The sequence below is a fragment of the Procambarus clarkii genome, chromosome 90 (assembly GCF_040958095.1).
Source record: "Procambarus clarkii isolate CNS0578487 chromosome 90, FALCON_Pclarkii_2.0, whole genome shotgun sequence".
In the NCBI taxonomy this organism is placed as follows: domain Eukaryota; kingdom Metazoa; phylum Arthropoda; class Malacostraca; order Decapoda; family Cambaridae; genus Procambarus; species Procambarus clarkii.
The window spans coordinates 15,674,513-15,686,680 of NC_091239.1; the positions used below are offsets into that span (position 1 = coordinate 15,674,513).

Consider the following 12,168-nt stretch of genomic DNA (forward strand, 5'->3'; position numbering starts at 1 on the left):
TATATTATTTGACATCTCTCTCGTCTCCTTTCTAGTGAGTACATTTGGAGAGCTTTGAGACGATCCCAATAATTTAGGTGCTTTATCGCGTCTATGCGTGCTGTATATGTTCTCTGTATACTTCCCTCTATTACCATCCAAGTTTAAAATAACAAATACTGTACCATAATACACAAAAATAAATTACTAGAATTGACAAAAAAAATTTGGATAAAACTACAGCAAAAGTACAGTACCTTAAAATATCACGGTACTATACTCCCTTCCCCTTTTATGCCACCAAGAGAAAGTGCAACTTGGATACCTTAATAACCAAGCTCTCCCACATCGAGAGATACCTTCCAAAAGCAAAATAAATTAATAAATACAGTACTATATATGTACCCTACACTCCAAGGCTAGTGTTAGTAAGTCTGTAACATAAATTTTCGATGTTTACTGAAAACTGGGGCAATTCGATATTGGTAAGTATTTCCTTCAACATAGCCATTGTTATTCACACGGCTTCTTAGCTCCTCAATTGTGGGATGTGATGACTTGAATGCTGTCTGACCTCTACTTGCTTCTTGTTCCCATCGAGTTCGAAGTGCTGTGACGTGGCCTATAAAGAAAAAATATATATATACTGGTATATACATTAACATTTGCAATTACAGTAAACTGAAAGCAAAATATATTTGTATATATTTGGTCTATTATTTCTCCCCAACTGAGAACTAATATCTTGATGTTTGACCTTAAGAAGCAGGTTAGTCTCTGGTAATTATGACGAGGTAGACCTACATACGATACCCTAAATCTCCCCTGAACATGGGAATGATCTTGTATCTCTCAACTTTATAATTATATCAGTCTTACCCACACACTGTAATGCCCTCACATCCATATTAAGTGGTCTGAAAACACTGCATAATTGGGTGGCATCATTTGTCTGTGTTCGTACTGGGTTTATTCAGGACATTTCACACATTGTACGTATATAAAAAAACTTTCTAATACAGTAGTATCAGATGCATTACAAACAAAAATAATGTACATTGTTAAGAATATACTAGTGTATACTGTATTTAAAGATTTTTTTTGGTAAATATTCCTACCTGACTAAAAATAAACAAGCATTAACAAAATTCTAAGATTAACAAAAGTATTATTGTTACTGCACTTATATATTATAATATGTAAAATTATAAGGTAAAAATAAATAAAATAGTGATAAGAACAGATGATAAGAACTGATATAAACAAGCAATTTGGTAAGCAAAAAACCAGCATTGAATGTAATGAAACGCCATTTTCTGGGTGAGACCCGGATGTTCCCCAGAGCTATCCCAGGCTGATATGCTAATGCCAGACTTTGGCACCAGTCATGTGTATGGAGTTTTTAGGCCTACTGGGGCCTACCTCCCTTAGAGAGGCAAGGGGAGCAATGACCTATAGAAACCCCCGTGTGGTTGGAAGCATTCTATATCTGCCATCGACCGGGTCAAACATCCAGAAAGCTAAGCATCCCAAAACAAACCCCTATTCTGGTGAAAATTGCTACCTAAAGCCGAACTAGTGGATAGAACTCCCCAACAGAAAACAAGCAAACAAGTATGACATCACACGTCACCGCGCCGCTGTCTACACAGCTCCCCCCTCCCCGGGAGGGGGAAGGGGGTAGCCCCAGACCTCTCACGCCGGCTATCCACCCATCAGTTCTGAGGCTGGATGTCAAAACATGCGAAAAACCGCAGACTGGAGGGAGGGAGGGTTGCCAGGGAGCCTCCGGGTCACACCCAGAAAATGGCATTTCATTACATTCAACGCTGGTTTTCTGGGGGGAGCCCCGTCGGCTCCCCGGAGCTAACTACCCACAGAGGAAGGTCAAAGGGACGGATCCGGGAGGCGATCACTACGCACCCCTCAACGGAAAGCGAGACAACTGGCTGCAACCGCTAACCCAAGGCGACACAGGCCCTGCTTGACCGGGCCCGAACCCGGTCAAGTTCCGGCCCTGCTTCCCGGGCCCAAACGGGGGGCCCGGGAACGACACGAGACAACGAGCAGCCAGGCCCCTGTACGACCGCCAAAAAGCCCTGTGCCCGAAGTCAGCAAGGACACGCCGCCAAGACGAAAGCTAGAGCAGCGAATCCACGAACCCCACGGGCACGGGCAAAGAACACAGGCTGGGTAGCTGCAATAACATGACGGACGACCCGGGACACCTTAACCTGAGAACAGGGAAGAACGGAACCGGATCAACCCAAAGCGCACCCATGACACAGAAGCTGCGGTGCACAAATAACAGTGGAGAGCCGCAACTGAACACAAAACAAGACGCACAGACACTTAGACATGCTACTAAGTGGCTCCCAGAACTGAAGGGCAAGAGCTACGAGGAGAGGTTAGAGGCATTAAATATGCCAAAACTAGAAGACAAGAAAAGGAGGCGACATGATCACTACATACAAAATAGTAACCGGAATTGATAAAATTGATAGGGAAGATTTCCTGAGACCTGGAACTTTAAGAACAAGAGGTCATAGATATAAACTAGCTAAACACAGATGCCGAAGAAATATAAGAAAATTCACTTTCGCAAACAGAGTGGTAGATGGTTAAAACAAGTTAGGTGAGAAGGTGGTGGAGGCCAAGACCGTCAGTAGTTTCAAAGCGTTATATGACAAAGAGTGCTGGGAAGACGGGACACCACGAGCGTAGCTCTCATCCTGTAACTACACTTAGGTAATTACCTCCGGCGCGACCAACCAAGCACCAACAAACCAAGGACCCCTCCGGAACGCAGCAGCCTCATCCCGTGCCAGAAAAGAGGGAGATGGCTGCAACTGAGCAAACCAAACGCCATGACCGAAGGAGCAGAAACTCCTGCGCCGGAGGAGAGCAAGAAGCTCAGCGACAACAGGAAAAAAGAGCCGTCAAAACAAACCTGAACTGAAGGGGCCACCACCAACCGAGGAGAATAAAGAGCACATCGTCCAGAAGCAAATACCAACCAAGCACCAACAAACCAAGGACCCCCCGGAACGCAGCAGCCTCATCCCGTGCCAGAAAAGAGGGAGATGGCTGCAACTGAACAAACCAAACGCCATGACCGAAGGAGCAGAAACTCCTGTGCCGGAGGAGAGCAAGAAGCTCAGCGACCCAAGCCCTAGAGGCAAACGCCAACAGGAAAAAAAGAGCCGTCAAAACAAACCTGAACTGAAGGGGCCACCACCAACCGAGGAGAATAAAGAGCACACCGTCCAGAGACCAGGACGGCCCAAGTGGCGCAAGAACAGGCTGGAGGTGAAACAACACATGAGACAGTTTATGAACGGCGCAGACGTAAAACCAAGACTGAAAACAAGACGAAGAGGTTCCGCCAGCGCCGCACAAATGAGGCGACAGTATGCGGCAAGTCAACGGCCCCCAACCCCCACCAGAAAAACGAAGCTGACACCAACAAACGCAGCCACCTAAGAAGGGACAGAAGGAAAAGGAAGGACCGCCAAAATACCCTATACTGTCGCCAAGAAAAGCACGCAGGTGGGACACAAACAACGAAGCCACCTGACCACCTACCAAAGGTGAAAGACTTGAGTCAGAACCCAACCAGCCCTGTCAAGGTTCATCCAAGCCTAGGAAGAGGCAGAGCTGCGGGAAGATCTCGGGCGCGACCACCGAGGAAGCAGAGCCGGAATCCCAAGCCGGCAAAGAAGGAGATGGAACATCTGTCGAACAGAAAACCCCCCAACGTGAGCGAGCTTGCCAGGAGATCGGAAACTACGGGTCTGACGCGAGACCCCACAGAAGGAACACCGCGAGACCCTGAAAAAGCCCACAGGCAGGGCAAGCCAGGAAAACAGGAACCTAAACCTGGCAACAGGAAGGCCAAAAGGCACAAACAAAACACACAACAGCGCGTAGGAGATGCACGAGGAAGGGAAGTGGTGGAGGCGGACCCCACACACAGCTGCAAGTGCAGACCTGACAGAGCCCCAGGAGATGTCAGGGAAGTGACAGGGGGAGAGGCAGGACGAAAGAGCCAAAGCGCAACCCCAGACACAAAACTACAGTAAAATGTCACCCCACAACATCCCGACACAGTAACAAGTACCACATGTCACCATGGCACACGTTACCAATGCACACGCGCACCAGCAACATGCACCACACGCAACAGGCAATATGCAACATGCAACCGGAAGTAATGTCTTGTGGCGAAGGCAGAGAATGGTCGAGTCTGACTCCAGACAGGGTCAAACATAGATACGAGAGAGCCCAGCAGGCCCAGGAACCCGCACACTAAGCGACCAACAGCGGAGAGGTGGGACCAAGAGCCAAAGCTCAACCCCAACAAGCAGAACTAGGGGGGAACAGAGAATCCAATGTTCCATCAATGTTTGTATCACACCTTGTAAGTATGTACATTACCTGAATAAATATCTGAATTTCAATTTGAATGTACATGGAAAAGCTAAGCCAGGTACAGCAAGACCGGCAAGGAATGAGTGACCCAGAAAGCATGGGAACAAAGAACCCAAACAAAGAAGGCCCCAGGAAGAAGCATGGAAGGGCTGAACAAAACGCCACAAGCGCACTCCAACACACAACCGCAGTATCAAAACCGTAGCAAAACGTCACCACAAAACACCCTTGACACAGGAACATGTACCACACAACAGGCACCACCACTTACGCACCGAGGAACACGGTGGAGGTGGGGCCCCGAACACAAGCACGATACCTGCTTGATGGGGTTCTGGGAGTTCTTCTACTCCTCAAGCCCGCATGGGTGGACATGCATAGGAGAGGGACTGGATGGGCACAGTCAGGAGCCGCCCCGTATGGGGCGAGAGGCCACCTGCAGTCACCTGCGGGCTGATGTCCAAATCGGGAGGTTAGGAACAAGAGCTGTCACGTATGAGCCAATAGGCCTGCTGCAGGCACCCCTATTAGTATGTTCTCATGTACGCATGTACTCCCATTCGTACCCCCAAAAACGAACCAGCACATGGACGAAAGAGACGCCAGACCGCATAAACTCACCTGCAGAACAGTGACACTGAAGGGTCAAGACAATGTCACAAGGCCGGTGCCGCCCAAGACGGCCAGGGTATCGTGCACCCACAGCCGAGAACCGGGAGCACCACCCGCGGAAGGAGGCCAGAGCCGCCCATGCAGAAGATGAGGGGAGAGGCGACAGAGGCGTCCCTACCTAAAACACAGGAAAAACCCGGCGTCCTCCCCATAGCGGCACCCGAGAACATCTCCAGGAGCAACGGGGCACGGACTGGAGAATGAGACGAGCGAGAGCCAAAGCACTCGAGAGAAAATGGATGGAGAACCCCAGCACTGGTGCACACCGTTCGAACCAAAAACTCCCACAGCGCATGCGCAGGACACGAAAGAAAAGTAGCCCAACAGGATGTATCCCGGGCGATTCACTGAAGAAACAGCCCAATGCACGGGAAAAGAAGCCAAAAATGAAAAAAGGAGTAAGCAACGACACACATAGCCGGCTCATTAACCCTTAAACTGCGCATGGCGTATATATACGCCCTGAGTAACATGTCCCATGGTGCGCATGGCATATTTAACCACCATGCTGCACGGCTTTAAAATATGACATTCCCGCTATGCAGGGAATGTCATATTCCCTGCGCAGCTTCCCCCTCTTCCTCCTCCCAGGGAGAGGGAAGCTGCGCAGACAACAGCACGGAGGTGATGGTGACATCTTACTTGTTTTCAGTTTGGGAAAATCTGCTTGCTAATTTTGACCTTTGATCTCAAATTTTAACCAGCTGTAGTTTGTTTTGGAATGCCTACCTTTCTGGGTGCCTGACCCGGTTGATGGCAGACATAGAATGCTTTCAACCACAAGGGAGTTTCTATAGACCACTGCTCCTCGTGCCTCTCTGAGGGGGCCAGGTTCTGGCTCATGGTCCCCAGTAGGCCTAGAACTCCATCGAATTGACTGATGCCACAGTCTAATACATACATATCAGTCTGATAAGCCCCGGGAGGCGTAGGGGCTCTCCACAGAAAGGATCAACAGATGACACTTTCAAGGATAGCAAGGGTTGGTTTTACAATTTTATGAAGTGAACAGCTTCATAATGTTAGATTGTTACAGAGGCTGCAAGACCTGATATGGCAGCCACAACCATGTAGCCAACACTAAGAAGCTGAAGGTTGTTACTGAAGCAAGCAGCTACATTCCAAAGTGTTTTACTGTCATTAAACTGAATTAAATTGGAAATTCAAGAGAATGTATATTTACAATTAAAAGAAAAGTACACAAGGTTATAAGGCAGCAAAAGATAAGGAACTATTCTTCTCTGCAGGGATACCAAGTGGGATTTTTTTTAGTGCAAGTTTCCGTTGGTTTACCAATCTAGAAGCAAGACTCTTATAGAAATCTTAGCCATAATCTCCTCCCAGTGCAGTGTAAAGCAAACAACAAGGCCTAGATGACAAAAGTATTCTTTGATGAATGCTTTAAAAAAAATTTGTGCAATGAGATGAGCTACTGCCATAAGAACCTTACTTTTTAAACTGCTAATTCTTGCCAGCTCTTTATTCTAGTATTAAAGTTGTGTTCATGCCAGGCAACACCCCTCATTACTCCAGCCCATGGATAAGGGTACAATATCAGCTATAAGCATTACTAATCAATGATGCCCATTGTCACGTTACAGATGGCCCAGATAAATCTCCTCTTCTAGACCCTTAAGAGTGTTACATGTTATTAAGGGTATTATCAGAATATTGGATGAAGAGATGAGCACAACCATGAATGATATTTGACGGCAATTGTGGGATGAGCTCGTATTCACCTAGTTGTGTTTGCGGGGGGTTGAGCTTTGCTCTTTCGGCCCGCCTCTCAACTGTCAATCAACTGTTTGCTAACTACTTGCTAACTAACTTGCTAACTTTTTTTTTCCATACCACACACACACACACACACACACCCCAGGAAGCAGCCCGTGACAGCTGACTAACTCCCAGGTACCTATTTACTGCTAGGTAACAGGGGCATTCAGGGTGAAAGAAACTTTGCCCATTTGTTTCTGCCTGGTGTGGGAATCGAACCCGCGCCACAGAATTACGAGTCCTGCGCGCTATACACCAGGCCCCCAGGCCCCCAGGCTCGTGCGTGTCTTCAGTTGTTTTTAAAGTCACCGACTCTGAAACAGCTGCAGATTTGGTCGTGCTGACAGATGAAGCAAAGAGGAGGAGAGAGCTGCTGTGATGCTAAAAGCTAGATTAGAGCCTGATGTGTGCAGACAGTGTCCTGGATGGACCCAGACACAGGCCAAGGACACAACCGAGGGGGTTCCCCCCATGCTCAAAAAATAAAATAATGAACCAGGGCCCAAGCAGATTCCAAAGAGTGAGCGAGCACTCGTGAGCAAGTGACTTTGACCACAATATTAATCTAATGGGAATAACCGGCACAGAACCACACATGATAGACACCATTCAGTCTCCTAAGTTCAGGTTACCAAGAGTCCAACATCAAAGCCTGGGACTAAGACAGTTCCTAGTCACCACCAAGGTACTATACTCAAAATTGAGATACTCTTCACTGCTCTCTGACCCAATTATGTTGCAAGGTCATTTGAAGTCTCCTGACATGGTGGGAAGTTAAATCCATAGAGGCTGGCAGTTAATGGTGTCCTGGGTGGAACCATACGAGATATGGCAATGGGAGTACCTGAGGAGCCTAAACTCAGAAGTAAGACACAGAAACCACAGAAACTTCCCTGTGGTTGGGAGTATTCCTTGCCTACCATTGACCGGGGTTAGGCACCCAGAAAGGTAGGCATAACAAAACAAACCCCACTTAGTAAGAAAATTCCAACTAAAGACCAAACAAGGAGGCAAAACCCCTCCAACTCTTAAGGAAACAAGCAAACGTCATACACTGCCACCGTGCTGCTTGTCTGCACAGTTCTTCCCTTCCCGGGAGGGTTGAGGGGGAAGCCCCGAACTCCCTGTGCTGGCTACTCACACCCCAGTTCGAAGGCTGAGCATCAAAAGCAAAACGAAATCGCCGACCAGAGGAAGGGAGGGGGGGTGTCAAGGAGCCTTTGGGCCCCACCCAAAAAATGGTGTTTCATCACATTCAATGCTGGTTTTCTGTGGGAGCTCCTTCGGCTCGCTGGAGCTACATAACCCAAAATAAGTAAAAGAGGGACTTACCCGGAAGGCAGCCACTACATGCTCCTCAACTTGAAATTGAGACATCTGGCTGCAATCTGCAACACAAAGCCACACATGAACGAGCAGGACCAGGAATGTCGACCAAATAACGGGCGGCCAGAACCCTGTTCGATCTCCAAAATCCCCGTGCCTGAATGTCAGCCCAAGACATGTTGCCAAAGACGGCAGTTAACGCAGCAAACTTACAAACGTCATGGGCATGAGGATAGACCATAGGCTAGCCAGACTTAACAATCCTGTGGACGACCTGGAAGACCCGAGCGCTGGAACAGGGAATGAGGGAAACCAGATCAACCCAAAGCGCGTCCCGCCCACCAAAGCTAAGGCGTGCAAATAACAGCGAAGAGCCGCAACTGGACACAACACATGATGCGCCCCCGGCTCGACCAACCAAGCTACAATGGCCCAAGGGACCCTCTGGAAAGCCGCTGTCTTGTTCTTCGCCAGAAAAGAAGGCGACAGCGGCAATCGAACAAACTGACTACAGTACCAGGATCAAATGAGCAAAAACCCCTGCACTTGAGGAGAGCATGAAGCTCGCCAACTCAACTCCCAGAGGCCAATGCCAACAGAAACAGAGCCTTGGAAAAACAATCTTGAACTGAAGGGGCCACCACAAACCGAAAAAGAGAGAAAAGAGAGGACCCTGTCCAAGGATCAGGAAGGCTCAGATGGCGCATAAGCAGGCAGGAGGTGAAACAAAACATGAGAGAGCCTACAAAACGGGGCGGAAGTGACATCCACCCCAAACACAAGCTGAAGCGGCTCCGCCAGTACTGCTCGATACGAGGCGACAGTCCTGAAAAAACCAAGAGAGAAAGAACAAGACAACCCAATCAGAAATAAAAGACAACCTACAAAAAGACAAAAAATGGCAAAAAGATCCCAAGAAACTTCATACTGTCGCCGAGACGAAGCTCACAGGTGGGACACCATCAACGAAGCCACCTGATCACCATACAAGTGGAACCAGAACAGACGCTGAAGCCAAACCCGACCCGGTGGGTAAACTAGCATGCCGACTCACACCACTGCTCGCGCAACTGCAGAGTGACCCCAGGAACCCCGGGTCACCAGAAACACCTGAAGATGAGACCACAGCCTCAACAACACTTCCGGAGGAAGAGACAAGGTAGCAAACCAAGAATCCACCACAAAAAGGCCCAGCCAGGTCCAAATCTCTGACAAAACCAGATGGAACTTCCACCAGTTCACCAGGAACTTGAACCCGGTGAGTTGGAAAAGAAGAATACCCCTGGTGAGCACACAAGCAGACCGGCTGGGAGCCCACACCAACCAGTTGTCGAGGTAGGCCAGAACCTGAACCCCCCTAGCAGACGCAGACGGGTCACCACGACCCAGGTATGATGCATGAATATGCGAGGTGTCAGATTCAAGCCAAAAAGGAAGGCAACCAAAATGGTAAATTTACTGCCCCACCACGAAATCTAACCAGTTCCTGAACCACAGAAGAATGGGAATGTGCCAATACGGGTCCCGGAGGTCCAGACACACCATTCAAGCAGCCGGCTCCTGAGACAGAGTGGTCATCCGAAAGGAATGGCAAGGAATCCAGGGGTCCAGACGGGACAAGTCCAAAATGAATCATAGATCCACGCAGTCCTGTTTCGGCACTGGAAACGGGCAGGACATTAACCTGAGGGAAGGGGTTGTTTCGACCATGCCCCAGTGCACCCATTCCAAGATGACTCAATGGAGCGCAGGAGATGAAGCCTGCCGTGCCAACCCGAAACCTCCCGAAGGAGGAGGAGCCGCCCAACACCACAACAGGCAGGAGAAGATGACCCAAAACGTTCAGGAATCGTGGGACCAGGTGTGAGCAAACAGAGCGAGTCTCCTCCCCATCGCCCCGTCAATGGAGCGACCTGCAAAAGGGCCGACGCCCCTTGCGAGAAGCCGGCTGATGAGCAGAGCAAACATCACGCCAACCAGACAATGCCAGCTCAGAAACTGGCACCAATGGCCCACCCTGACCGGAGGAATCCCAAGCCCTGGCACAACCCTTCCGGGAGGCCGAGAACGGCCACCCCGGAGAACCAACAAGTCTGATGTAGGAAGACAACTAGACAATGCAGTCTCTGCAAACAGCAACGGACAAAAGGCGATGAAAACCTGAGAGCAAGAGCCCAAGCGGATTCTAAGGAGAGAGTGAGCAGAGCCTGCTGGCACACGAGGCAAGAAGCAAAGAACAGAGACACCGCCTCCTTGAGAATCGGCACAAACAACTTCAACAGTGCAGTCGACTCCCGAGTCGCAGTGGCCAGCGCACCAGACCCCGGCCCAACAATCAATACCTCCACATCCTCCTCAAGCCGGTATGAAGACAGCTTGAGAGGGAAAAAGAAGCACAAGACCGAAGCCATATGCCCTCGAGCACGCAAGTCCTCAGCTACCAAAGATGCCAAAAGGGTGGGAACCTGCACGTGCAGCTGTACCAGGCCAATATCTCGAGGAAGCACAGGAGCGAACAAGCACGCATTAAGGCGCTCAAACTTGTCACTTGGATAAACCTGCAGAATGGTAGCAGCCTCCCGCCATTCGAGCATGCGGGGTCCAACAAAACTCATGCCACGCCCCCCCTGCGAAAAGAATGGGCTGTCTGCCAGCCAAGAAGACTCCGGGACCTCGTAATACACCCAATACGAGGAAGAAGAACTAAACTCAAACGAGGACAGATCCATCACAGAGGCAGAAAACCTTCAGAAGGAAGGAGCCAAGGAACACAAAGGAACCCCGAGACTGAAACCAGGGAGGAGCCGACTCCATATCATACTCCAACAGGGAAGGGGGGGTAAGAAAACCCCTCCCCTGCAATAACAAGTCCTGCAAAGCGGGCACCAAAACCTAAGTGGGATCAATGGGGGCCCAAGCCCCCCAGGTCAACTCCTTCCAAACCAGGACCCGGGGCAGAGCTGTCCTCCACGCCCTCTACCCCAGAAGCCTCGGCAGGAGGAACAGGCTTGAATGCCTCCATCCTCAACTCGAATGGGGCAGCCCCTGAAGCCGCCTGAGCCTCATCACCAACTAAACCTCGCCCCAACTCCGAAACCCTCAGATGCTTCGGAGCAGGGAGAACAATAACAACTGGGGAAGGAGTGGGGAGCATGGACTGAACCAGAGTCGAAGCGACTAACGTCCCCAAAGTCTGGGTCTCTATAACCAAAATGGGGCAGCATCGGGGCATCTGAGCAGGCAACCAACGTAGCACATTGTAGCATTCTAAATCAAGCATGCAATGAGGATGCCACCTGTACCCAAACCTCAATGTTTACAGAATGGGCAAATTGGAGCACGAGCAGAGAACACGTCTCGCAAGACTCCAGGTCAAAGGTGTCGTTGACCCAACAGGCAGCATGATGGAGGCAAAACAGGTGACTGTCACCCTGAAAGAAGGGCCCAGAACAACCTTCAAACTCACACAAGGCGAGCTGGAACTCTGATGACGCATCCATTTGTCCGCTGAGCCCCGACGGGGTTTTTCCAGGGCCCGTAGGTTGACTGCTACGGGAAGCCCAGGCAAGGTGCTGCAAAGCCGGTTAAACCCAAGAGCTAACAAAGGGGGATGAACTAAAACAATATAATCCCTGCGACATTTACAATCACAGGGGCCTAGACTAGGGCCACCAAAATATCGTAAGTGAACCAATAGCCAAACAAGGCAGACCCTTCCGGGCAAAGAAAATAAAAATAAAAGAAAAACGTCGCAAAAGTACAACGTCTCCAGAAGGAACAGGAACATAGCCGCTGCATAGGTAGGCAAGCTACGCAGCACCTTGCACCCCAACCAGCAACAATACCACTTACTACTCAAGCCCAAACAAACCCCCACAAAACCCCAGCTGGCCCCAAGGGTGGGGTAAATGCCAAGCAGCAAGACCCCCAAGGGAAGTGGAGTCCTGAAGGCACCATGGAAGGGAACCCTAGCACCCAGGGGTA

General features: G+C 49.7%; 1 protein-coding gene across 3 annotated transcripts in view; it reads right to left on the bottom strand.

Annotated features, from left to right (window-relative positions):
* LOC123746606 (serine/threonine-protein kinase TNNI3K) overlaps window positions 1-12,168 on the bottom strand; it is a 59,846-nt gene that overhangs the window by 5,868 nt on the left and 41,810 nt on the right. For all 3 annotated transcript variants that reach the window (XM_045728248.2, XM_069318380.1, XM_045728254.2), the window contains one exon: window positions 440-601. In XM_045728248.2, the coding sequence (XP_045584204.2) occupies window positions 440-601 (162 nt within the window). The remainder of the gene's footprint in view (window positions 1-439; window positions 602-12,168) is intronic.